Source organism: Athene cunicularia, assembly GCF_003259725.1.
Source record: "Athene cunicularia isolate RWA chromosome 7 unlocalized genomic scaffold, athCun1 chr7_part1, whole genome shotgun sequence".
Lineage (NCBI taxonomy): Eukaryota > Metazoa > Chordata > Aves > Strigiformes > Strigidae > Athene > Athene cunicularia.
This window is the reverse complement of record NW_020799107.1, coordinates 37,773,119-37,799,835: the sequence shown is the minus strand read 5'-3', so window position 1 is coordinate 37,799,835 and position 26,717 is coordinate 37,773,119. Positions and strand designations below refer to the sequence as shown.

General features: G+C 47.7%; 2 protein-coding genes across 3 annotated transcripts in view; both read left to right on the top strand.

Moving 5' to 3' along the window:
* ACVR1 (activin A receptor type 1) overlaps window positions 1–12,230 on the top strand; it is a 62,412-nt gene extending 50,182 nt beyond the window's left edge. For both annotated transcript variants that reach the window (XM_026852917.1, XM_026852918.1), the window contains exons 8-10: window positions 3,717–3,914; window positions 9,802–9,932; window positions 10,958–12,230. In XM_026852917.1, coding sequence (XP_026708718.1) covers window positions 3,717–3,914; window positions 9,802–9,932; window positions 10,958–11,092 — 464 coding nt within the window. In that variant the 3' untranslated portion in view covers window positions 11,093–12,230. The remainder of the gene's footprint in view (window positions 1–3,716; window positions 3,915–9,801; window positions 9,933–10,957) is intronic.
* A 6,496-nt stretch (window positions 12,231–18,726) lies between these two features.
* Window positions 18,727–26,717, top strand: part of ACVR1C (activin A receptor type 1C) — a 35,641-nt gene continuing 27,650 nt past the window's right edge. The window contains exon 1 of the mRNA XM_026852169.1: window positions 18,727–18,733. The gene's annotated coding sequence lies outside the window, so the exon portion shown is untranslated. The remainder of the gene's footprint in view (window positions 18,734–26,717) is intronic.

The window sequence follows — 26,717 nt, the reverse complement described above, 5'->3', positions numbered from 1 at the left end:
GGCGGCCCGGCCCTGACATGGCGTCGCTGCCCCGGCCGGCCCGCGCCCGGATCGCTGCTGGAGTCGGTGCCTGGGCCCCGGCAGCGGCACGTTTACACTGCAGCTCGGTTCCGGTCTAAGAAATGGCCTGAACTGAGCGCTCGCTGGCCCAAGTTCCATCGGTCCGTCCAGCTTGAGTTGTTTGCCAGGTAATTCAGCGAGCCCAGAATGGGGTCCTCTGGGACCAGCGGGTGTCTAAGCCCGTGGGGCGCTGAGAACTGTTGAAGCAGTGTGGCTCGTTCACCCCTCGGGGTATAGAATCTAGACTGGTTTGGGTGGGAAGGGACCTCAGAGCCCATGCAGTGCCACCCCCTGCCCCGGGCAGGGCCACCTTCCACCAGCCCAGGTTGCCCAAAGCCCCGTCCAACCTGGCCTTGAGCCCTTCCAGGGAGGGGGCAGCCACAGCTTCTCTGGGCAGCCTGTGCCAGGGCCTCACCCACCCCACAGGGGAGAATTTCTGCCTTAGATCTCATCTAAATCTCCCTCTGACAGTTTAACCCCGTTCCCCCTCATCCTATCCCTCCCCCCCTTTCCCGCAGCCCCTTTCAGCCCTGGGGGGCCGCTCTAAGGTCTCCCCAGAGCCTTCTCTCCTCCAGCTGAACCCCCCAACTCTCCCAGCCTGTCCTCACAGGGGGGCTCCAGCCCCCCCAGCATCTCTGTGGCCTCCTCTGGCCCCGCTCGAGCAGGTCCATGTCCTTCTGATGTATGTCTGACTATTTTTTTTCTTTTTCTATGAAGATAAGGGATAAAATAGCAGTAGAACAATCATATTGAGGAATCACTGGCTAGACAAAAAGTATATCAGGAGATGGGATTTTTTTTTTTCAATAATAATTCCACTCCGTGGTTCTTATCACTCTTGCCTGAGGGACATGAGAGACACACACACGTAAAACATGAAAGCCACATACCTGGGCCTATCTAAGTTTGCAGAGGGAATATTAAGTAAAAAATGGAGCAGTCAGCTGAAAATACAAAACTTCAGAGATTGGCTTTTAAATAAATTTGTAGTTCACACTGAGGAGGGGCAGCACATACTGGCATTGATTAACATCACACTGATAAAGTGAAATCTACCACATCATTTGTCTGAAGGCTTCAAATACTTAAGAGATTTTTCTGGAGGGCACAGCAAGGAACATTTCCCACTTAGTTTTTATGGTGGTAAAATATCTATTTTTTTTTTTTAATGTGAAATCCTTAGGCGTGTGTCTGACAAGTTCTTTGTTCCTTATCTGTAAAGGAGAGTTACCAAAGAGTTTATTGCTTCTGGCATATATTCATGCCCCTCTTTTTCTGTATAGTTTTGCTTTTTTTTTCCTACTCTGGTCTACTTCCCTGTTTCAACACACGCACCGAAGTGGCACTTAGAGACTGGTAGGTATGAACAGATGGAAGGATTCATGGCACTGCCCAGAACTAGGCTGGACTTGGCTTTTGTTGGTCGCACGAGGTTCTGGCCCTGTCAAGGTGCCTGTCAAGAGTAGGTGTCAGCTCTGAAGGGAAGAGGAGTACAGTTGCTCTGGTGCACATGTTGTGCCCGTCCTGCCGGCAGCTGGGGCGCCACAGGCTGAAGCGCAGCGTGGCTGGGTTGTGGCTGCTCTGGCAGCCAGGGCAAGAGCTTTGGGCAGGGGCCGCTTGTCCTTCCGCGGGCGTGCTGGGAACCAGCGTCTGGAGCAGCCACCTGAGCGCCCCGGGCTGCAGTTACAAAACTGCCTGTCTCAGACCTGTTCGAGCTAAGCAGAAACTGCGTGGTGAAGTCCAGGGGTGGATGTTGGTCTCAGTCTGTCAGCACTGTGGAACAGTTCTGCCCTTCTACTGGTAAAGCAGTAAAGTGTGTGGTGATAGGTCTTACTTGGGCAACGTCGTAGAACAGCAGAGTAACGCTTATACAAAAAGAAAAGCCCAGCCTTCCTCTTCCTCCCTCCTTCCCCCTGCCCCTCCACGTAGAGCAGTGGGAGGCTGTTTGAAGCAAACGCTGGTGCTTGTAAGGAAGGAGCAGAGAATGCTCACAAAACCCATTGGTTCCATTTTTGTTTCTAGCAGATACTCCAGTATACTAAAGAGGATTTTTTTGGTGTCTTGAAAACCAATATGTTACATCACTTTGTATTCCTGTCAAGCTTTTTTTTTTTTTTTTAATAAATAAGAATTAGTATCTTAAAAAGCTGCTGTGACAAGCACTTACGCACCCTGAAGTTAAATGTGCATTGAGATCTCCTGAGGTGAAAAGAAGCTGAAGCAGTGCAGTATCTGCTTCCTAACGCTCAGAAACAGCACAGATGCCACCGGGATGGGAACCTGATTACAACACTGTTGTCCCCTGACCTTATTGCAACACTTTGTAGTGTGCAGGATGCTGACTTGCATCCCTCAGCCTTAAACCTTTGACCTGTCAGTCTATCAGATCTGTTTTGCCCAATTTGGATGGAGCATTATGGTTTTTATTAAAGCATTCTTCGAAGTCTTGAAGTCTTCAGAGTTTGCCAGGAAATCTGTTTTCTAACCTTTGTTTCCAGTGTGCAAGTTTTTTTTGTTTTTTTTTTTTTAAATTATATTCCATACATATTGTACTCTATAAATTAGTATAAATATAAACAAATACATAAATTTGTGTTTGTGTAAATGTGACAAAAAATACTTCCATCTGGAGGAGAGGCTTTCCAGATTATCTCCTCAGCAGTCAGGAGGCTAGTAGATGGTATCTTTCTAGAGGTGCCATAAGCATTTTCTTACCAGCTTGAAATTACTTGAAGTGCATTTAAATTCTAGTAGAGCATTTTCCAAATTTTTATTACAGTAAAGTACAAACTGTTTTTTGGAAGAAAAGGAAAATACCTGGTGATAAGTTAATATTCTGTGTGACTGAGTAAAAGCGCTTTAAGTTAAACAAACTCAGCTGTAAACAGTATGTGTTATTCTTACAAGATTTGTTGAGGAAATTAGGGAGAGTTTGTGTCCTCTTTTCTATTGCTTAGTTATGTCATGCACCTGTTGCCGTTCAATTTGCAATGCTCTGTTTACCAGGGCAAAATGAGTACTCTGTGTGTTTCCAAATTTACAGTAATTTAGTCCCTCACATAATGTTCTTTGCTTAAATGTTTAGTAATTAGTAGAAACCAGGTAGAGTGGTTTTGACTGACTGGTTTTAGATCAGCTTGAGGATGTTTATTTTTCAAGCTACTGCAAATACGTTGTTTTTTATTTTCCAGCCTTGTTTTTTAACTTGTGTATATCCATCATGCAGTGTTTTTCTTCTCTTTTTCCCCACAGTTCAGATATATCCACCTACCCAAAAGTTCTATAAATAAATTTGAATGCTGTGTAAAATTGTTTTCTTCTAAGTAGCAGATGCTTGTCCTTCTGTGTATACGTGCCTAGAGCGCTGGTGACATCCAGTGGCTGCAAAACACTTAATGACAACATTTTGCAACAGTGCAATAACGTGCTTAATGGTAATCCCTGAGGAGATAATTGGTCTAAGTCTGCGGACACAGTGGCTGGTTTTGATAGCTAGTTTGGAGCTGACCCAGTTGGTCTTTGGACAGTTGGACTCTCAGCTCCTTCTTTTTAAGAAACTGTCTGATGGGTGTCACTGCTCACATGTAATGTTAAACAGACATTGCTAGATTTTTAAAGGAGACTTAACAGTGATTTTATTTTCTTCTGTCCTTCAGGCCTTGCGGTTATGCACTCCCAAAGCACGAATCAGTTGGATGTGGGGAACAATCCCCGCGTGGGTACGAAACGCTACATGGCTCCAGAGGTCTTGGATGAAACTATCCAGGCAGACTGCTTTGACTCCTATAAGAGGGTCGATATCTGGGCTTTTGGGCTGGTCCTTTGGGAAGTAGCTAGGCGCATGGTTAGCAACGGTAAGTATTTGGGACTCCTTTACTTGTTTTTAGAAGGGGTTAAGCAAATGGCAATTCCCAGCAAAACATCTGACACCAAAATGCCTGGTATGCACAGCAAGGTACTGGACCTCCAAAGTATTTTGTTTCCTGACAGTTTGCTGCCTGGGGTGAATTATGTTGGTATGTTGGGCCATATATTGTCATTTCTGTTCAGGCAGAGAAGAAAAAGGGTCCTCTGCTACATTCTGAATTGTGATGAGAAGTAATTCATACCAAATAAGTTAAAGTTTTGGATCATAAAATCTGTAACCTTTTTTCCATGTGTCATTAAACTGTAGCGAATACTTCTGGGTGGCTGTTTGTCATGACAAAACCTAAGGAACAGAAGGAAAATATGTAGGAAGTGAAGAAGTGATCAGAATTCAGGGGTGCTCTTGCTTTTACCAAGTTAAATGCACTCACAAAGCAGGCCTTGCTCATACAGTTCTGCCTGGGGAAGTGGCCCTGCCGTCCTTTCTGCAGCACGCGGCAGTGCTTCGTGTTTCCTTGGCAAGGGTCTGAATGTCAGAGCCGTTAGGCTGGGTATTGGTGTGATTTCTTGGCCTTGTCAGTTCAGAAGTCCTCTGTGACTTCTGGATCTCAGGGTGTGCTCCCTGGACCCAGCGGAGAGGGGAATGCTGAAGATGCCCTTCAGGCGTGTCTGCAGACACTGGCAGTGATGGGTTGTTGACACAATCTGAGGAAATTCGGGATTGTCATGCACATTTATTTGCTCTGTGTTTGATCTAGTCCCACTAAAGCCAAATCTGGGATTCTGTGACTGGCATCAAATGGGGTTTATCTTCCTCAAGACGAGTAGTAATTTATTTGCCATGGTACCTCCAAGCCCTGATGGTAGGTTGGATCCCCACAGGGCAGCTGGGGCTGGTGCTGCTGGTGTAGGATCCGAGGAGGAACTTGTGCAAAGGAGGCACGGTCAGAACGACAGGCAGTAGTCTCAAACTGAAGACTGGAGGGCTTTTTTTTGATGGGAGCTATTGCAAGTCAGAGTTTGAGGGAAGACTTTGGAGGAAAGGATGCAGATAGCTTGAGATGTTCTCAAAGAGCAGCTGTTGAGAGCCAGAGCAGGAAGCGGGAGCGGTTTTGTGGAGGGGTGGGTGCGAGGGACCGGGGGTGTGCAGAGGTAGGCTGCGGTAAAGTGTGACAGCTCCTACGGAGGAACAAAGCCTGGCTTATATTCTGGTGCAGGTTAAGGCACTGGCCTCACACTGTTCCTCTCCCCTCTATTCCCTGACCTCTCAGACAGGATTTCCACTGGGGTGTTACACTGGACTGCAGGGAGCAGGGACAGGACAGGTGTGTGTGCAACAGCTCCAGAGGCAAACAAATACTGTTGTTCTGTTAAAGTACAGTATGAACCTTCTACTTCATCTGTTATCTGTGGGTGGCCAAAATAATTTAATTGTGAGAAAAAAAAAAAAAAGGTACTGCTCTCTTGTTGAGGGTAGTTCTCAGCACAGCAGCCACAGGCACCTGTAGTTGTCTCCAGAAGCACTGCAGCGGGGCTTGTTATGAGCAGGCTGCTGGAAGGTGAAGCTTCTGAGATTTGCTGGGAGATTCTGTGGGGCCTGGATCGCTGTCCCAACCCGTGGTCTTCTACAGGGTGCTGACAGGGTGCCTTGGCAGCAGCAAAATGCCCGGAGTAGGTTCAGGGAGCTGGCTGAAGTCCTGGCAAGCCTGCGAGCGTGCTCTGGCAGCTCTGAAGAGGTCCGGGTCGGGTGTGCTCTGACCAGGAGGGCAGGGCGGTTGGGGGGTGTCGGCGGTTCTGGGGAGATGCTGTGGCAGGGTCTGTAGAGAGCAGCTGGGAGCTGGCGGCACCCACAGGACTGGCCCCGGGAGCCCAAGGAACTTCTGAGGCTCTGTGGTGGCTGGAGCTGAGCTCAGGACTTGGCCATCCTTCTCCCTTCGCTGTCAGGGGAGGTGCTTGAAGGCGCATACAGCAAAAGGAGCAGGTTTTGTTCTGATACAAGAGCATGTGTCAGCTGAATCAGTGTGGTGATGATCTCGGGTGAAGGTCTTTGTGGTTAATTAGGGAAAGGAAAGTCTTGTGAGTGCATGATGTTAATTTTTCTTATGATGTCCTCAATTTACTGGCATATGTATGTTGTAGGCAGTTAAAGACACACTCATTGCATGTCCTGTCCCAGTGTTTGGAGACCTCTGGGTTGCAGTTCACGTCAGTGTGAGTGCCTTGAGAATTTAAGCTGTACCTTTATTGTTCTCAGTGCAGTTTTATATCCTGCACTTCTGTGCCAGCAGTCCAGGGGCACTGTATTCACCAGCTGCCATAGCACAATCGCCTTGCTGGGCTGGGCTGTGCAGCAGGTGATGCTCGCTGTGATGGGGAGGAAGGCAGGGCGTGAGAGGGGGCAGTCGGTCCGGAGGGCCCTGCCCATGGCGGGACGGCAGCGCTCATGGGCAGGCTCCCTGGGAGTGCTGGCTCTGTGAATGTAGCAGGGGGCCCACCTCATGACAAACTTCACCTGCGAGCTTTTGATAGGTTTGGTTTTACTGACAGTCCTGAATTTTGAGTCGTACATTTGGAATCTGTCTTGACACGGTGCTGTTTTGGTAGCTGGTAATCCTTTGTGGAATAGTAGGTGTCTTGCTCTCTTTGTGTATGAATATGTATTTATACATGTGTGAGTATACTCTACATAATATATATCAAAAGTATGGTCTTGCCTAGTTACCTCCTGAAACGAAAATTCCATGAAATGGTACCAATTATTTAAATATTCTCGTGCTGAAGTTTCAATACGTACGCTTGCTGCAGTCACTGCAGCTCCCAAACTATTTACCTGAGCTACTTCTGAACGAGTGAGCTTAGATCGTGCTGGCAGCTCCTCCGAGCTGGTGTGAACCTCGGCACGGACTGCAGACCTACCAAAGTGATGGGTGATTTGATGTAGGCTGAGCTCAGCGCCCCTGTGGAAGCACTCTTAATGCAAATACAGATATGTCGTGACATTGGTCACACCAATAAAGTCTTATGACTTTACCTTAAAGCTTAAGACGATGGTGATGCCAGTTCCACGGTGCTTATTTCCAGTTGCTGTTTCTGGCTGTTGCTGTAATTAAATTTCCTTGCACTGGTTTGAAATGGAGTAAACATCTTCTCTCAAATCTGAGCTGTGTGGAAATCGTTTCTTCATCAGGTGGTCACTCAGATAACCCTGTTTGATCTGTAGTAAGACTTTGGCACTGGGCGTGAGCATGCTGAGGTCAGGCAGTGTGCTGCTGGGGCCTGGCTGGTGGGGTATCTGACATGGGCTAGAGGCACTTGGCAGTTACCTGGGCTGGAAGCTTTTGCTGCTGGCCCGTACTGGTGGGCACTTGTCATCTCATTTACTGGGTGGAAATTCAGAGTCTGTTCTAGTGAGCCAGCTTGGCTTAGTATGTCAGTTCGTGGAGACTCTGAAGGTGTTGTAATCTCGCTCTAAGTCTGAGAGTATTTAAAATTTTAAAGTTTTATTTTAAATTTTTTAATTTATTTAATGGTTTGGTTTTGGTTTTTTTTAAAACGTATCTAATGGCCCTCAAGGTTGACTCGGTGATGATTCTCAATACTTTCCTGTCACAGTTTAGTGTAAGGAGGGAAATGTGGTAGGAACTTGCTTCTCCACAACCAAGAATACTTGTGTATTGTCTTTGTGCTGTAGCCGGAGCCACTTGGCCTTTCCTTCTGTTCTTGAAAATGTGATTTAAACCCCCAGATCTGTATTTTACTCTTCAGATAGACGGGTGCTCGTTCCTTGCAGAGTGGTGGTTCACTAGTTTTGGCTGTGCTCCTCCCTCGGGTACAGTGCCTGTGTTGTTGCTTGCCTGGTGCCTGTGCAGACCTTGCTCTCCTCCAGCAGTTTGATTCGGGCATGCACAGGATGAGCTGATGCTAAAGTAATGAGAATAAAACGCTACTGCGTGTGTGAGCTCTAGCTGTTCCAAGTAGCAAAAAGCCAGCAACCCCAGGGGAAAAAAATACCATATATTAAAAATGGCAGCAGTCATCTTAAAACTGCAGAGAGCAGCAAGCTGCAGGCCGTGCTGGAGGACTGTGGGGTCTCCCTCACAGCAGGGGGCTGGCTGGCGTTCCTGGGCAGCGTGTCACAGTTCAGGGGGGGTTCTGCGCGCAGGGCCGTGTGGGCCAGAGGTCACAGTGGCTCGCTGGCACGGCTGATGGACGCTGCGGAACCAGCGGGGTCCCGAGGGCTCCGTGATGCCGGGCTGTGGCAGATCACAGTGCTAGGCCCCATTCACTGCATGGTTAGTACTGGATTTCTTATCTGAAACAGCCAGTTATCTACCCTGTACTTTGGAGAGACCACATGAAAATGGTAAATTAGAGCCAGACTCTCCCCTAGTGATAAAGTTCATCTGTAAGAGCCTAATGACCCTGGAAGCATGTTCCGAGCCATGTGATGGGGCTCAGGGTTGTGTTGCCTCGTACAGAGCCGCTGCTCGGTTGGGAACGGCGGTATAGAGGGGGGTTGTATGCCTCAGCTCTCCCAATAAACTTTATTCTGTGTTCTGGGAGGAAGCAGGAGGAGCATAGAGAGAAGAGCTCAGCACTGTAGGTGGTGTTTGGTGTACGCAGTGATGGGGTGCTCGAAGGAGGAGGGTGGCTGATGCTTCCCGTCGCAGCATCTGTGCCGCATCACTGTCAGAATGCCACGGGGCCAGCCCTGCTGCCTGCCAGTTACTTCCGTGGGTAGCCAGGGCTGCCACCTGTCCTCCTGTTTTCTGAGGGAGCTGTAATGGCCTAAAGACCATTTCCCTTTTCAACTAGTCATCACAGGTAGAGATTGACAGATTTTGTCATAGTGTCGATGGGATTTTGATCTTCATCTCCAATACAACAAAAGCCTAAAACTCAACCACTGTAGCAAAGTTTGAGAACCTCTTTTCAACTTCAGTATCTCCAAAGCCACAGAAATTCTCCTGGATTTCATTTCCATCTGACATTGGGAGAGCTGCCAGTCTGCTAAAAAGCAATTTTAAGATTGCTCTGCCCACGTTTCTACCGTACATGGGGGCCTCGTTTGCTCGGTGTTTTTTGGAGCTGCTGACCCATGTGCCTGTCCCTGGACACCAGTTTTTAAATTGGCTTCCTGAGAAAGCTGAGCTCCCTATAGATCGTTTGTGAGCTTAATCCACTGATGAAACTGCAGTGCTGCATGCGTGCCTTGGAGAGTAGGCAAAAGGCTTTTTAGCCTGCCAGGTCTGTGTGCGCTGGGCGATGAGCTGGGAGAGTGCACACACAAGCTCTTTTTCCAACACAGAATCCCAGAAAATGCATTGAGACACTGGGCGCCACAGGCTCCGAGGTGTTGCACTTTGGTGGAATTTTAATAACATTATTTAAAATTACATGGAGCACCAGCGTGAGGGTCTGTAGGTCCTGACATGCTTATTGGACTCTTTCAGGAAGGATAAAACCATGCAGTGTGTGGTAAGCCTGTTAAAAACCACAATGCAGCTCATAAGTTTTTTACATTTGCTGGTAGAAATCCCAGCTTTGTAGCAGTCAGTATTATAAAAGCATTTTAAAAGATGGCCTTTTGGCAAGTGAATTTATTTCACGTCATTTCAGCTCAAGCATCTGCAAAATGACTGTAGTTCTTACTTTGTGGAACGGTAATGAGTCAATTAAGTTTGGGTGTAAAAAGTGGTTCCTGTGACAGTAAGTGCTATACTGTTGTTTAGTGGCTGCTTGACACTGGTGTTAAGTTCTAAAAGATGTTTGTGTTTCTTAAACAGGTAGATCTTGTGTTCTCTCTTTCTGTGCAGAAGTGCTGTTGCACTGACACAGTTGTTAATTAATGGCCCCTTGTTCGTCTCTCACCAGGTATTGTGGAGGACTATAAACCACCGTTCTATGACTTGGTTCCGAACGACCCCAGTTTTGAAGACATGAGGAAAGTGGTCTGTGTAGATCAGCAAAGGCCGAACATTCCCAACAGATGGTTCTCAGACCCTGTAAGTGGGTGTGCCTGGGGGTGCTTTGTGGAAGATACGAGCTGACCTTTCTTTTGAAATACAGTCATGGAGGTCATTTTCAGTTATCACTTGAAATACGAACAGTCTCAGTGCTCCTTGTCAGGAGCATTATCTGCACAGCTTTCAGGGACATGATGGCGTGGACCTTATGTTGGAGCAGGAAGACAATGCAGTGAGCAAACGTAAGACTGTTGAGGCTCAGCTCTTCACAGATTAGCCTTTTGGTAGCATGATTTAACAATAATTATTTTAAAGTTGCTCTTCTGATGTTGTTATTCTCCCTCCAAGGGAAAATGTCTTTAAGGGGAAGGTGGCCTCTCTAGGACTTTCTGTGGCTTGCAAGCGTGTAGGTTTAGAACAGAATTTTGGTCTCTCTCCTGCCTATAGGATAAGAGACTGTTGTTCTTTTTGAAAGGCTGGTGCTGCAGTTTGTTTTTCCCCATCAGAATCAGTCTGGCCTCTCCAGGGTGACCAGCTCTCTTGTTCCGTTCTGCGGAAGCTGCAGGGGTGGGTTTGAGTCTGCCCGGCTGGCTGGGGCAGCCCCAGAGGTCCCAGCTCCGAGGCTGCAGCCGCAGAGCCGGGAGCGGCGTCGCGCGCCAGCAGGTCCCCGCTGGGTGGACACAAGGAAGGCACGGGCAGGAGATCTGTTCCGGCTCTGGCTTCCCGCCCTGCTCTGCCGGCAGTCAGGTGCGGAGAGATTCCGCAGAGCGTTTTCTCAATTAAAACCCCCCAGACTCCACTGTTGAAAATTATGCTAGCTTGTCGCTCCAGTCAGCCCGTTGTCTAGTTACTCTCTTGGTTTCACCAAGTTGTCAAACTTGGGGGGTTTTCAACACTTGAAAGCTCTGTATTTGATAGATAGCAGCAAACTGTAGGCTCTGAAAACTGAGTATTAGTAAGGCAGTAAAAGCTTACTGTGTTAGTGCCTAACCCAGTCTGGTGCTTTCTTGGCTTGTGATTTGTGCGCTTACATGCGTGTGTTGTGTTTTTTATTCTTTTCCCAGACATTAACATCTCTTGCCAAGCTGATGAAAGAATGTTGGTATCAAAATCCATCAGCAAGACTAACAGCCCTGCGAATCAAAAAGACTTTGACCAAAATTGACAATTCCTTAGATAAACTGAAAGCTGACTGTTGACCTTCTTCTCGTGGTGCTCTCCTGGCAGGAAGGCCTTTGTCTGGTTCGGCAGTAGGCTGGCCGGGCAGTTGATAGGATTGGTCCCCCTGTGGCTCCTTGGGGAGACAGAAGCTCTTACCAAGCCATCGTGTGGGAGGCAGCAGAACCCTACGGACCTTGCTCAGCGACCGCAACGGGCATTTCACAAACGGTCAAGCTATAAGGACTCACGCTGGATGGACTGTTGCAAAGGTAGTGGCCTGAAGGAAGACAGAGAAATCCTAAAACAAGATCAGGGCATTAAATAATGGCTTTGAACAGCTTTTTTTCTTTTTTTCTTTCTTTTTTTTTTCTTTTTTTTTTTTTAATTTTCCTAATCACTCCCAGGGTGAACACATGGAAGTGGTAAATTTTAATCAGCAATATTGCCTGTGCTTCTCTTCTTTATTGCACTAGGAATTCTTTGCATTCCTTACTTGCACTGTCACTGTTAATTTTAATGACATGACTTGCCAAAAATATGATTGGCTGTATACTACATTGATCTATGCCTGAATAATAGGAAATGAATTTGGTAAACTGAAAATGTAACTGTCAGATTTTAGCTGCATTTTACATGTGTACTGATGTTTACAATAATGCTGAACATTAGGAATTTCTCGTTTATACAAAACTTGCAAATTATTTATTACTAGTGCACTTGCCAGTTTTTTAAACTGTAAAATAAGTGCATAAAGTTAAAGCTTATTTTTATGTGGCCTCTTTCATGATTTCTTACACAGATGTTTTTGTAACACAATATAACCTGAAGCATAAATTGTTTTCTGTATTATCATATTACAACTCGATAGTCACATTTTAAGTGCTTCACATTTGTAGGTGTGTGGTCTGTAACATATTTTCAGTTCAGATACGGAACATATATATAGCCATTACCCACATGACATTGTCTAGTATCTTACTGATCTAGAAAAGGAAAGCAATGGAGGAATTAACTAGAATTTTAGGTCATGAATGCTGTGGGGAAAATGCATTTTATTTCTTCTAAGCTATATAATATGCATTTAAACTCTGCCAGAAAAATAACTATTTTGTTTTAATCTACTTTTTCTATTTAGTAGTTATTTGTATAAATTAAATAGAATGTTTTCAAGTCAAACAAAAGAGTGTTTTAGTTCTCTTACTGCCTGTTAGTAACAGAGGCGTGCTAGGGCAGCAGTGGGTGCCTCCAGTCGTCTGCTCGCAGGTCAGAGTGGCTCCAGGCCAGGACGGGGGGAACACCAAGGTACGGAGGCTCTTAACAGTTGTTCCTCTGGGTGTGTTTTTCCTGTGCTGAACTGGACCCTGCATCAGTACAGCAGGGAGCTGTGTGCTCTCCTGGGACGTGACATCGGCTGCGCGGGTGCGGACCTGCCGGAGCACGCCTTGCAGAAGGGGGTGCGTTATCCCCAGCCTTACGGCAGGACGGGGCTTCCTACCCGCTGGACCGTCTCTTTGCCTGCGCCTTGTGGTACTCCCGTCTTCCTTCTTACACCAAGCGGAAGAGTAACTAGGTAGTGGCACTTTCACCCTTGCAAATAGCTGCTTTATTCATGGCCTTGAGATCCTCCAGGTGGTCTAAACACCTGCATAGTAATTAGCTGATTGGACATGTTTCCTCTCCAGGTTAAAACTGAGGTTCCCTTCCGTGCTTCGAGTCTGCCAGATTCTGCTCTTCTGTTTCTCTGTAATTTTTCCTTCTCAGCTCCAGTCTTGTCCCCCTCTGGCCGAGCAGCCTGCCTTTCCCTGGGCGCTCCTGTGGAGCTGCCAGCCCAAACGGCGGGGTGGGCGCTGTGTGGTGCCCCGAGGCTGGGTGCTGCAGCACCTCGGTGGGGCAGACTGAAGCGATGGCAGTGCTGGTCTCTTCGTGGCGCCTGCGGAGGATCTGGGCACATCCAGTGCGATGAAAAACAGGAAAAGCAGTATCTGATTAGTTTTTATTGTTAGTTTTTATTAGGATGTCAGAGGATCTGAGTGCGTTCCGGTCTGCTCTGCACTGGTTTGTGGATGTGTGGCATGCTGGGCTAGTGGCTCAGTAGCCACAGCCCAGGAGGGGACGGTTCCCCCTGGCTTGAGTGAGACCGTTGGCCGGACTGAGGGTGCTGTGGGGTGGGAGCGACCAGTGGCGGTTACAGCTGCAGTGAGCAGCTGCGTTGGTGAGGGTTTCTGGTACGGACTGTTGCCCCAGGTTGTTCCATTCCCGGTGCCTGGTGCATACGAGACACACGCACATTTCTGTCCCCTGTATCTCCCTGGCGAACAGGCATGGACGTTCAGAACAAAGGGGCAGCGAGGCGAGGCCCGGCGGGGAGGCGGCTCTGCTGGCAGGGACAGCGCCCGGCACGGGGCTCGGCGTGCAGCACGCCTTTCAAGTGCCTGGTTAGGGTTTGTATTTGAGTTTTTATGTCCCCAGCATTTCCAGTACAGGAGAGAGATGATCTGTCATGCTGATGGTTAATTCTGGCTGTGTTGGCTGAGTCTGCGGTGCCGTTCTCGAACGTTGACGTACTGAGTCACAGCGTCTTACCAGGCGCTGGGGAAGATGCTCATGTGAAATGCTCGATCCCTCTCTTTGGGCTGTAGCATCTTCTGAACAGTATGGTGGGCGTGGAAGAACGGAGTGGCTCCAGGTCGGAATCACTCCATGTGCTCTGCTGTCCCTGGAGGTGTGGGCGCTCCGGCCGCAGCGCTGGAGTCAGGGTGCTGCGGGGCCCGCGGGAAGGGAGCACACGGTTCTCCAGGGCTGGGCTCTGGTTTGGAGCCTCCTCCCTGTTGGGATACGGACTTGGCTGAGAACTTCAGCAAAACTGAATCAGGAGTCTTGGCTCTTCCTGTCTGTAAAGCAGGGATAACCAACAGAAGGGTAGAAACACAAACCGCAGAAGCACCCCGGCAATACCCTGTTTATCCTGTGTTAGGTAAAGAGGATTATCCAGGCAAGCTCCTGGCACGGTAAAAAAATCTGTCCAGTGCTAGGACCCCGCTGGTCGATGTGCTAGGCAAGGTCACTGTCACCGGGGCTGCTGCTCGTAGCTTCCTTTGGCATATTAAACCATCCAGGGATGATTTTAAACAGAATTCACGTTCATGCCCTGCTAAGAAGGAATTGGTGGTCCAGGCTTTGAACTATTTGAAATGTTAACTGATTTTTTTTTTTTAATTAGGTAACTATTTGGCAAACTTGAATCAAGAAAATTGAGTGAAAGATGATAATAAGAAATAATTTCTTATCAGTTTCTTATCCTTTGTCTCGGGATAAGTCATTCAGCACTGTGAGGATAGTCAGGGTCCGTGCTAGCAGTGTTCTGAACTGTCCTCTGGGGAACTGGAGGGTGGTGCACCCGGGAGCAGAGAGGGGAAGGCTCTGATAGCCAGGGAAGGATTATCTGTGTTATTTAATCACAAATTCAAGTGCCTGGACAGTTATAGGAGAAAATTTGTTGCTGCTTTTCCCCTCCTGGTGTCATGGCTTGGGCAGTGGGGGGAGAGTTTCCAAGTGATGTACATGGAGATAACCCCTTCCACACCTCCCACGCTGTTTTTCCAGCATGTTTATTAATCGATGCTCCTCTAGTACCCCCATAAAATCTAATCTTCTCAGGAGATTTGGAATGCTTATATATAATCTGCTGCATTAAGGGCGTCGCTGCATTTATTACTATGGAGATGGCACAGGCAGTTCCATGGTTGCAGTTGAATTATTCATGTGTCTGGCGGATTTGCAGGGTGCAGCCAGGATGGATCCAGGCTGCTGTCATTCCACAGTGCCTGGCCAGGTCAGAGCCCTCGTGAGAGGAGCCCCTGCATCTGAAAAATGAACAAAACGACGCGTCGGCACACGAGTAGCGCTGCCCGGTTCGGCTGTCCGTTGGCAGGCGTGACCATCTGCCAGGTGTGGGAGGAAGGCTGGGCAAAACCATAGCTACTTTAGACTGGGGGGCAGGTTGTTGCTCTTTGTTTGGGTTTCTCTCTCCCCTGCGCAGAAGGCCTGGTTATTACTGTGAGCAGGAATATGGTGTCCTGGCGCAGCTGCCCAAAGCAGCCCGGGGTCAGCGGCTCCAGTGTGTGTGGCTGCAGTGAGCTCCCTGAAAACCTCATCCCACTTGTCTAACTTTCCTCACAGGCCTCTGTGCTGGAATTTTTCATGAAAAATCAAGCCTTGCAGAATTTTTTTATTTACCTGGATTAAACTGTTTTGATAGGGAGGGACATGGAGGAATTATCTTCCCTGCAGGGTGAAACGTTTGCTGTGCAAAAAGATCAGCTGTGGTGTAGTGGTTGGCACTGGGGAAGGGAAAGAAGGATGTTACAGGTGCTTTTCCGTTTATCTGGAGAGAAGCTAAATCTTTCTCAAACACAGAGTACATTTTAAAACTAAGATTTGTGTGGGAAAAGTAAGCGTTTTATCAAATGTAGAGTTGGTGATGTGCTGTGACAGGTGCTCTCACCGGGGAATAGTGTATTTGCTTTATCCCCAGTTGGAAGGAAAAAACCCACCACGCTCCCAGTGCCTGAACCAAGAAAGTGTGCCAGGACGAGCAGAGTGCAGCCCTGCGCGGTTCAGGTCAGTTTTGGACCTCCTTGTTGGAGAGGGGATCCTGCGTGGTGAAGAGCTGTGCAGAGCCCGCGGAAGGATCTGCCAAGGGTTTGGGAGGTCTGTGCATGGGGTCAGCCTGTTCTGCACCAGCTGGACTGCTCGAGGTCCAGGGCCAGGGTCCTTTGGCAATGGTGGCCTGTAACACGACACACCAAAGTGTCTGCCAGCTCTCAGGCTGGGGACACCTAGTTGTTGAGTTTTTTTCTTAAAAAAAAGATAAAATAAGGGTGTCCCCCATTCCACCGCAGTCGCTGCATGTGTTGCTTTGTGTGTGGGGATGTCTGTCCCCGCGGTGTCTGTAAACCTCGGGGTGTAGCTCTGGCAGAGCTGCACAAGGGCCAATGTCCCCGTCCTGTCCTCCAGTCAGGCATAGCTCCTCGGGACTCCCTGTGCCTACAGATCTAATAAATATCTCTGCTTGTTCTTGACCAGACCGTCCCCACCTTCTCGCCGAGCCTGGGCAGGCAGTGCTGCCGGGGAGGCTGGTGGAGGTCCCTGCTCCGCTGAGGGGACGCGGCCAAGCGGTGTCCCCGGACAGAGGGGGAACGTGTCCCGCGGCACCGGTGACGGAAAAGCGACCCCTGTCCTCCTGGCTGGGCAGTCACCTGGCGGCATTCAGAGCACGCTCGGGGGTCTGTCCCGGGGTTTGTCATCTTTGTGAGCTGCCTGAGTGAGGAAGCAGCTGCCTCGCAGCTGATGTGAGGTGGGTTTTAAAATTTACGTAATGTCAGTAAATACTAACTTGTCTTTCCAACTGCAGTCCCCTCCAAAATGCTGGCTGCCTTTCCCAGTGCAGCAGCAGAGGGTTTCACTGACCCAAAGCCCTGAACTCCTCAAATCAACAACGTTCAGATCCTGGCATCAGTTTGAGCAGCTCCATGTGTGTGTTACTGTTCTAGAATCTGTTCCTTTCAAAAAACAAAAAGCTGATGCTGCGTTCAGCTTCAACACCTGTATTTTTCTTTTTTCTGTAGGCATCTTGGAGAGCTCGAAATGTTAAATTTTTTTTTTTTTTTGTAGCTTTCACAGCACATGAAGGAGCCAGCACCCTCAGACGTGTTTAACTGTGGTAAGGCAGTACGTTAGGAAAGGCAGGAGGAGGTCACGGTGCTGCAGTGCTTTTAGGTCTGTTCCTAAGTTAATGCTGCACTTCACAGTGCTGCTTTCTGCGATTTAAAGTTACTGGAGTGCCTTAGTGGAGTATGGCTGCAATTTCCATCTCTTGTTAGTGTAGAAGTGAAGAAGCAAGATCTCTAACCCCAGGGAGTCGTTTTTACCTGGTTTCTGTGTTTTTCTAACCACAGCGAGATGTTAAACACGCTGTGCTGACCCAGCGGGAGCTGAGGGCCCTCCTGTTGTTGGAAATGGGGTGGCTGGAGGATTGCTCTCTCTGTGGAGAGCTGTGCCAGAAGGAAATTGAACTGAGCTAGGCCGGGGACTTCTTTGTTAAAGATGTTAAAACCTGCGGTCAGATTATTCTTTCGATCTTAAAAAATCATGACACACTTGGCTGAAGCTTGATGGCGGTTGCTACCTCGGTTTAAGGACTCTGTACTCTTCCCATATAGGTCTCTGCAGCAGTCTTCTCTATTCCTCACCACCCAAAAACCCCCTGCCCCAAATATCAATATTTCAGATTCACACCGTCAATCTCTTTCATTCTTGGAATGTTCTGGAAAACCTGGAGACTCAGAATTGCTATACCTACCAGAGGGAGGGGAGGGGGGACGGGACGGTGAACTGTTGGATGCTAGCCAGGGATTTTGTTCTGAAAAGCTGCAGAAATAGGTACCATATTACATTGCCTGCCTTTAGTAGGGAACATATCTTTAATATCAGTGCTAAAAAGGAGGAAACAGAAAGGTCTAAGGAGCAATTCGTAAGAGTAGCAGAACTGCTAGCAAAGAAAAACCCTAACTCAGTGTACAGAGGAGGGAAAAATAATGCCTTTTATCTGTGTATTAATTGTTGTTTGATTATTTACTGTATGTGGATCTTGCGGTCTTTAATGCATGGAGCTAAAAATAGCCTCATACTTGCGATGCCCTTGGGCCGTTCAGGAGGCTGGGGCAGCTCAGGGGTGTTCTGTGGCGGGAGCTGGGGCGCCGGGCGCAGGCTCAGAGGCGTGCCTGAGCTGTGCAGCAGCCCAGCGTTGGGAACCATGGCTGCAGTTCAACTTACCTTGAAAACAAGCTGAAAACTGGCTAATCTACTATGTCAGTTCTCTTGTAATGAGGTTCTGTGTGAATTTCAAATACATGACTACCCATCTTCATTAGGAGAAAAAACATGGATAACAGTAAAGAAAAAAAAAAGGTACTGTTTCTAATTGCTCACTGAAATGAGATAATCTTAAATTGCATTTTCTCTGCAAGCACCTTTTTAAAAAATGGCCTGAGAAACTTCACAGAATTCAATATTGTTAGTGTCTTCTGCTCTGTTTTATGAGGATCTTGAATTAAAACGGAGGTCTTTAGGGAAAGGGCTGTAGCCCTCTCCTGTACTCTTGCCCCTTCTTCCTTTGGCTGTGCCCAGCAGTTCCCAGCAGGTGGTTCAGTTTTCCTTTTGCTGTTCCTGGTGAATCTCCTCTCATCCTACTCCCCTGGGAGGCAGCTCCAAAACAGGCCACCAGGACATAACTTCCCCAAGAAAATACCTTGAGCAGGCCCTGACGCCCAGCACAGCCCGATGCCCAGCACAGCCCGACCTGATCCAAAGCCCGGGGTCGGTGTTAGGAAGCGATGGAAGGCTGACACGGGCGGTTTTGTCCACCCCCGTGTCAGTGTCAGGAGCGCCTCGAGCTACTGTCATCCTCTGAGACCGGCCCCTCTGCTTGTGCTTTTCACTGGTGATAATGGACAGACGGGCGAGTCCTTCCTGCGTTAGGCCAGGCACGCAGCAGAGCACAAGCTAAAAGCTGGCCTGGGCTGAGCTCACGCTTCACGCTGTAGAAGGCAACGACAAGGAGCCAGGACCAAGCGCCTGAGTCGCAGCTTTGTCCTGCTCGGGCTCTGCCTCCGTCTCGCCTGCGGCAATGGCTGCCTCCGCGCTGGTGGTATCACTGGGAGGAGGAGGAGGAGGAGGAGGAGGAGGAGGCGCGTCACTGGTGCGTCACACTGACAGTCATCCCAGGAAGGCAGGATGAGCACGAGGTAAGGAGCGGGGCGGGCAGTCCCATCAGAGTGTGAACTTTTTAATTACACTGATGCTCACTCTTTGGACACTTCGTGTGTCTGAATGATACTAAAATGTTCCAAGACATTGTGTTATTGCCCTTCTCATCAAAAGGCACCCACTCAAATTAATTTTAGTTTCTCAGTAGATTTATGGGCTACTTTTTAATGATTTCAGAGCCATAGGAAGCAGCATCTGGGGAGGTTGTGTGTGACTGAAGAATTGTAAAATGATTCTTGGAACAGTTTGAGAATTTCTTGACTCCTTTTCTAATTGCCATGGTCAACGATATAATGTTTTTGCAGGATTGTATCATTCTGATGGCAGTTTTTGGAAGGTTTCGTGGCGTTTCTGGATGAGCAGAGTGGGAGACACCGTGGAGGAGCAAGGTGAGTGGTGACTGCTGACCTGCTGGCAATTCTAGGATGTCTGTGGATCTCCTTTTGTTTTGCTTGCACAAGATGTCAGTAGGTCTTAGTCTTGTCCTGATGTGGAGCAAAACAAATTACAAAACAGAATTCTTGTTTTCCAGCCAACCCTAGAAGTACTTCCAGTTGGCAAATGTTTTTGTGGTGTTACCCATTTCCAAAGACTCTTAAATCCCCAGGATACACTATTTCTGTCCTCTATGAACCATGCCATGCAAACATGGAACTTGGGAGCATATTTGCCTCACAATAGCCTCAAAGGGGTTTTTTCCTCCATCCCTTGTTTTGTTGTTCTTTTGTCACTGGTGTTGGTGTGTCAAAGGCCTGGTGGGGATTAGAGGCCAAGGGTGAAAGCTCTGTGGCCATGGATAACTGGGGACCCAAACCTGCAAGCCACCGAGTGCTCTAGAAACACAGCAGCAGGGAGTGACTGGCTGTCCCCCAGGCCCTCTGCCCTCACGTGTGCCTTGCAGTGGTCCCCGAGGGGCTGTTTCAACACGTGGCCCGTGGGTGCTTTCAGCAGGGGCTGGTCGTGGCACTGCGAGCGAACCCCGAACCCCAACCGGTGCCCTTGGGAGGCAGCAGGAAGAGGGAGGGCGCTCGCTACTCCTACACTAATGAAAACAAACATAGAGAATGCTGCTTTCAAATTACAGAAGCTCCATTTAAACTCAGGTAGTTGTATTTTCTACTCTTACTGCATCTCAGTTCACCAAATTCATGGCTGTAGAGTTAAGCACCATGGGCAGTCTTTGAAGAAAACAAAAAAAGGCCCATGTTCACAGCACAAGCTTTGAAAAGGCACTGAAACTTTTATGCAGTTGCTTTAGCAAGAGGCTTTATTACCTATTGTAGTAACCTCAGGCACTTCCTAAACAGCAGCTGAGTTGAGGGCCGGAGGCAAACAAATAGATCAAAATTGAGAGAAGAGTTGAAAGAATACCAATGGGTTCCGTGGGTTTTTTTGTTTTAAACTCAGTTTCAAAATAATTTAAAAATGTAAGCACCTTGTGATAATGTATTAATAATAGTTACACTGATAATGCCATTTATTTACATGAAATCTATTGAAGAAGGAGGTGAGAACCTGACAGACAGTTTGAAATGCTTTGCTCCAGATTTCACCGGCATCATATAATACAGAACACAATAGCATACGCAGTGCCCAGACAATTAGTTTTTAATGGCCTAGGTGGAAACAAAAGGTCTCGAGTGTGTTTTGAGGACACCCAGCATTGTCAGTATTAAATCGGGCAAAGGGGGCCTTCTTTAAAATAGGTGACACTGACAGCGTAGCCACCTGAGGTGTGACAAAGCGGGACAGAGCATTTGACCTGGTAGGTGCCAGGGAGCAATAGGACTGGTGTTCTGACATGCCACTTCTCTTTCATAAACACAAACATAAACGAGGGGGGAAATGGAAACACTTGTCAGAGGTTTAAATGCACTGCCAATATCTGCATTCGAAACGATAGGGATTGATTTGTGTCAACAAGCCTTAAAACTTATAATAGCTGTGAATTGAGGTCCCACGTAAAATACTCCAGCTTTGGCATGCACGTACCTGCAACACTGCTTTGCGTAAACAGGTTTTAAATCACTGGAATTGTTCAGTCTATCAGCCCTCTACCCTACTAGCATTCTTATATATATGGGGGATATCTCTGTAGATACATAGGATTCTCATATATATATATATATATATATATATATATATATATATATGTATATATATATATATATATATATATATATATGGCTTGTGTCTGCAAACTGGTAATTAGTTGGTGTTTAAACTTGTCTTTTGTGGGTGAAACGTTTGTTCAAAGCAGGAGGACAAACGTAATCCAGAGCAGCGGGGCAGGGTCCTGCCGGGTGCCAGCTCTGGAGAGGACTTTCCACCCCGCTGCTCTCCTCGTACCTGCCAGGGGATTAGGCCTCCTGTCCCAGACCAGAGATCTCACTTGGCCCAGAAGTACCAGTTATTTCCCAGTTACTGGGTGTCTGGCATCTCTTCCTGAGCTCAGCAAACCTCTTCTAAGGTGGCGCCGTCTCTGCTGGAGTCCCTGAACGGCGACTGGACGCCCCCAGCCTTGGGCCGTGTGGTGGCCACTGTTCACTGACGGGCTGGAAGTCCCCTGGGATGAGCTGTGCTAATTAACAGCCGTGTCAATTTTGTCATGATGCTTCTTCAGTCACAATGTGCATGGTATGAATAAAGCCAGAGTTTTCAAACTACGTATATATAAATTGTGTAATATAACTGGTATAAGGTCATCTCTTGGGGGGGGGGGGCCTGCTTGTCCAAACTGGTGGACGTTACATTCTGATGGATAAATTCTCTCCAGTTTGGGTGGAGCTTTTGCTATCTGCTTTAGTGGAACTAGATTTGAAGTAGATATTTCTTGCCTTAATTCATCAGCAGTATTCTATCATAACTCCAACCCAAAAAAGAAAGACTTGTTGGTTTGTCCCCTCCAAAATTCTATCTGTTGCTTTTTATTAAGTTTTTTAATGTAATTTGTCAGCAGCGTATTAAAAATGACTTGTCACCTCTTGTGCAGGGTTCTGTGGCGCTGACATTACAGATGTTACCTTGGAACAAAGTTGGTATCGTGATGGAAGAGGAAATACAATTTCTAGCAAACACTTTTCTTTGGCACAATTTTCACCTTTTTTCATCTTTGACTGTAGTTGGCAACAGCCCCCACCATGTGAGCTTCTCTGAGCAATGGGGCACTTGGAAAGAAAACAGAGCACTTGCCTCACGTTCAGCAGGCTCTGAGCCAAGGAGGAAGAGGCTTCTCAAAAGTTACACCCCCCCTGCTCTTCCACACCCCCCCGCCTGCAGAGCAGCGCGTGATGGCAGCATCATGGGATGTGTTTCTGTCCTTCAAGGTGCGTTGGTGGGGCATGTCAGAGCTCCTTGTGTTTGGAGTTTCAGTTTTACTGTGAGCAGGATTTCTTATGTGAGCACTTCCTTTTCAAAATTATTTTTGTTTTAGTTATTGTCCACTTATGTCTGCTGCTCCCGATGCAACTCTGCCCATCCAGGTCTCGTCAAGATGTGAAGATAAAAATGTTCTGAAATGGAGTATATTCAGGTGAGCGATAATTTTCTGTGAATCTCCTCAGCAGAAAAATGTTATATTGAGCTGGGGCTAGAAGATTGCTGGGGAAAAGGAAAAAAATTGAGATGAGAACTGTCGTAGAAAATAGGAAGCCTGGAGGGGGGTAAGGTTTCAATTTGTCATCTTCAATTTCACACAAGGTTGTGCTGCTCAAGAATTGTCCTGTGTTCACTCCTCTATGAAATACCCGGGAGGGTAGGATTACCCTGGTTAGGGACAGGACTTCTGAGGTCAGAACAACCGCACTTGCATGCGTTTACAGTTGTTCCGTCAGCTCTGCTGCTGTCTCACTGCATCATCATCATCACTGGCTGCTCCTGGGGTGACAGACCCCACGCTAGAGTGATTTCCTTTGCTGGCTGCAAACAGTCCCGTGTGATCTCTGTGTAGGCTGCTGTCTCTGTACAGCAAGAGTGCAAGGGTACGAGTTTAGAGATGCCTTGCAGCCTAAATACAAAGGGAATGTTGCAAAAAAGGATAAAGGTAGGCTGGATTTAAAAACTGGCACTAGACAACGATAGTGCATCACTCACACCACCCTGTCCGCCAAATCCCTCGGCAGACCTGGGAAGCCCTCCTTCCACTCCTGAGCGAGGCACTCTGCGAGGACGAAGGGTCTAGCTTTTAGACTGACTTCTTAGGTTTATCATAATGGGACAGAGTTAGTCGTGTAGTTCCTCATCAGTAGCAAACCACACAGCCATCCTGTTGTACTGATAGAGCTGGAAAACAATCCAGTAATCATTGTGCATCACCTCAGCCTGATGGTTTTGGTTAGACTTGGTCCAAACAAACAAAAAATGAAGTTATTGATAGAGGTTGCCATCAGGTTTAGAATTCTGAAAAGTGATGTAGGACTTAGCAGCTGAATAACATACCAAAGCTCTGGAGTAGTAAGCCACTTCATGCTCTTATCTGTGTGGCTGAGTGCCACAACCCAAACCACTGACCGGTTGCAAATATTTTTTATATATATATATATATATATATAATATATATATATATTTTATCCTTTATGAATTTCTAGGATGCTCATTATATATATGTTTGCTTGAAAACATATTCTAGTGCAGCCCTCGTTTTTTGGAAGGAGTAGAGATTTAATTAGAGTTTTCTATCTAATAATATATTAATTGTAGGTGCCATTTCTTGGGCTAGATTTGTTTGACTACAAGATGCCTCTTGGTATCAGCGAGTAAACTCATTCATAAATGTTATTAGGGTTGGTGGGGAAGGGTGGAATAGGAAGGAAGGGATTAAGGTTGCTACAATACAAAATTAAAATGGCAGATTTATTGTGGGAGAGTTTAATCACTTCAATGTTTATATATTATGGATTCTGGAGAAAAATTGCAGTTACGATAGTGGATGTGAGAAGGGAAGGAGATACTAAAAATAAAAGATGCCCTAACCCAAAACCTAGGATGTAGAACAAATTAATGCTTGAAAACCCCCTCAGTATCTGAATTATTCAAGGAATAACGTAGCTGCAGCTAAAAAGCTGTTACAGTGGGGAAGGGGGGGCAGGAAGAGAAATAAGACTGGTGTTTTTGTGAAGTTTTAAATGAAAACTAGAGTTCTGCATGGTCCTGTTTAGATGATTTGGTAGCTGCTCTGTGTGCGTGTGATGGAAGTGCGAGGGTTAACGATACCAAGCTCAGAGAAGTATGCCCAGTACAAATTTATGTAATTTGCTGTGGATGGTACATACAAGACAAGTGGTTTTAGCTATTGATAACCTGAGCTCCCATTGACTTAAATTCAAGGTCAGGCACTTTGCCTTTCTGAAAATCAAACTAAAAAACATTAACATTTACCAATTTTACTTAATAAAAACCATGGTATGCTGAGGACAAACTAATTAGGATGAATGGAGTCTGATTCTGGCATTGCTGATGAGAACATGGAGCGTGGCTCTTCCCCCGTGCCGCGCTTTGGAGGAATTGCCACAGCGAGAGCCCAGGCTGCTCCCCGCGGGGCAGGCAGGAGGGGAGGGAGCAGTAATTAGGAGCTGGTAATTAGCGTTCCCTTTCTCCCTTCCAGGGCCACGCTCCTAGGATGGGGAAGAACCCGCACGGGCACTTCAGGCACGCCAGGAAGGGCTTTGGGAGGCTGGGCGGGCGCTCTGGGCGCAGGGGAAGGTTTGGCCCCGTCGCCCCCTCGGCAGTCAGTGTAATGATAGTTTATCCAAAGGCTGCGAGGCCCAGGGAAAGGGTGGAGAAAGGGTGCGTGGGAAATCACGGGGCTCTGCTCCCCACTCGCACTGCCAGGGAGAAAGTCTGGAACGTTCTTCCTGCAGCACCCCTGGAGAGCTTGTAATGCCGGGGGAAAACTGCAGAATGAACGCCTTCCCCTTCCTTGGTGTAGTGAGATGAAAAGTACATTTGGGGGTGCCATTAAAATAAATAGCTAACATATTTTATCAGAAATGTTTCTTTAAAACCAGAGTGGATGATTTATTAAGAACTGTTTTTTTGCAAGTATGTGTGCTGCAAACTTCCTCCTATAAACTTTGGTTCTCGTTCTTGACAAGCAGAGATCCGTTTCCTTCATCATTTCTGCAACAGGTGAGCAAATGTGTTCTACAGAGTGTTTTTTTTTTAACTGAAGAATAACCTTAACTACTTTAATTGCATAATTCATAATTCTGTCTTCCCTCAATCAAAGAAGCAGAAGCAATAATTACATGCTGTGAGCCAGAGGTGAGTGAATGAGATGTAACTACACTTTCTAGTAGCAGTCAGCAAATAACGTAAATGATTTGTAGGTCTTCAGAAGGAAAGAAAGAAAACTTGCCAGGAGCAGCGTTACGTTTATCTCGTTGTGTCTGGAGGGCGAGCAGTGGCGAGGTGTCTGTGGGGATTCTGGCCTGCTCCCGTGGCATCCCCACGCGCAGGCTGGACCTGCGGGGCAGCGCTGTCTGGCTTGAGACGCGCTTGGGAAGCCGCAGTCAGGGAGCACTTACTTACCCGTGCCTTCAGAGTTGCAAATTTTTCCTCTGTGTTATTGCTTTGACACTCACAAACCTGCATTTTTTTTTTTTTACTAGACCTTGGCCTGTATTTTCCACTCTCTCTTGGTTATGTCCGAAGCAGTGAGGTGGGTAACAGGCTGCTGTTGTATTTCGGCATGATCTTACATGTGCCCATAGCGTTGGCTGTGAAATGGTCGATGTGTTGGGCCTGGCCCTACTGATGTTGTAATTCCTGTTGCGTTTAACTGATGATGGGTCACATGGAAGTCCTGAATACCTTCCCTGGATATATTTAGATGACCAAAAAAAAAAAAAAAGCAGCTTTTTTTGGGTCTCATTTAATGGCTGATGCTTCCGTCGCTGATTTTACTTTCACACAACTGGGTGCTCCTCCTCTGCCGTATTTTAAAAGGGTTTAGGTGGATCTGTGTAGTTTTCCCCGTGGAGGAGGCCCCGTGGCTCCAGCTCCCTGGTCGGCGGGGATGAATCCTCTCCAGGTCCCCCAGCCCGGAGGGACGAGCGGGAGCGTCGGCACCTCTGTGCACGTGGCATTTGCTATGATATTTGGGTCTCCACCCCCCAGCATCGGGCTCTTAATTGAACCCAGACCCTGAATTAATTTCCATTGTTAGCAGCATTGAATTCCCAAATCCCAGGACCTTGCTGGAGCTCCCTGGCTGGAGTTGCCTCAGAAAAGGCACCTGGGGGGTCACTGGCTCAGCTCTGGCGGAGCGTGGAACTGGCCTGGAGCTCGGCTGGGCCCCTGCGGCCAGGGAACCTCCAGGGCTGGGAGCTGGGAAGGGCCTTGCCGGCACGGCTGGTGCTGTGACCCTCAGTAAATACTTAAGGAAAAGTACATTAATAAAATCAACAAATAGTGATTTCATTTTTTTTGCCCCCCTCCAGGCATTTTGATGCCATTATACCTGTGCCAGCGCGTTTGGAAATACCAGATAGAATAAGGTCGGCTGCAAAAGGCTGATTTGCCAAATGTCGCTGACTTCAGTATTCAAAAACCTGGAAAAAGATCACTGCTAGGAACGACTGTCCGGGGGAGTCGGGACGGAGACGTCACCATCGTGGTGGGGTAAGAGAAACCCAGGGCTGCCTCCAACCGGGTGTGGGAAACGGGGAGCGGGCTGGGGGCTTTGCCTTAAGACACGGAGAAGCGGAGCCTGTGCAGCACCTCCCCAGAGGTGGCTCAGAGCCCCGGCGGCCCCGCTGACACCGGGGCGGAGCTGGCGGAGCTTGGGCGGCACCTGGGTGTCGGGGGCCCCCACCGGCTCCGGCCGGGGCTGGCGGG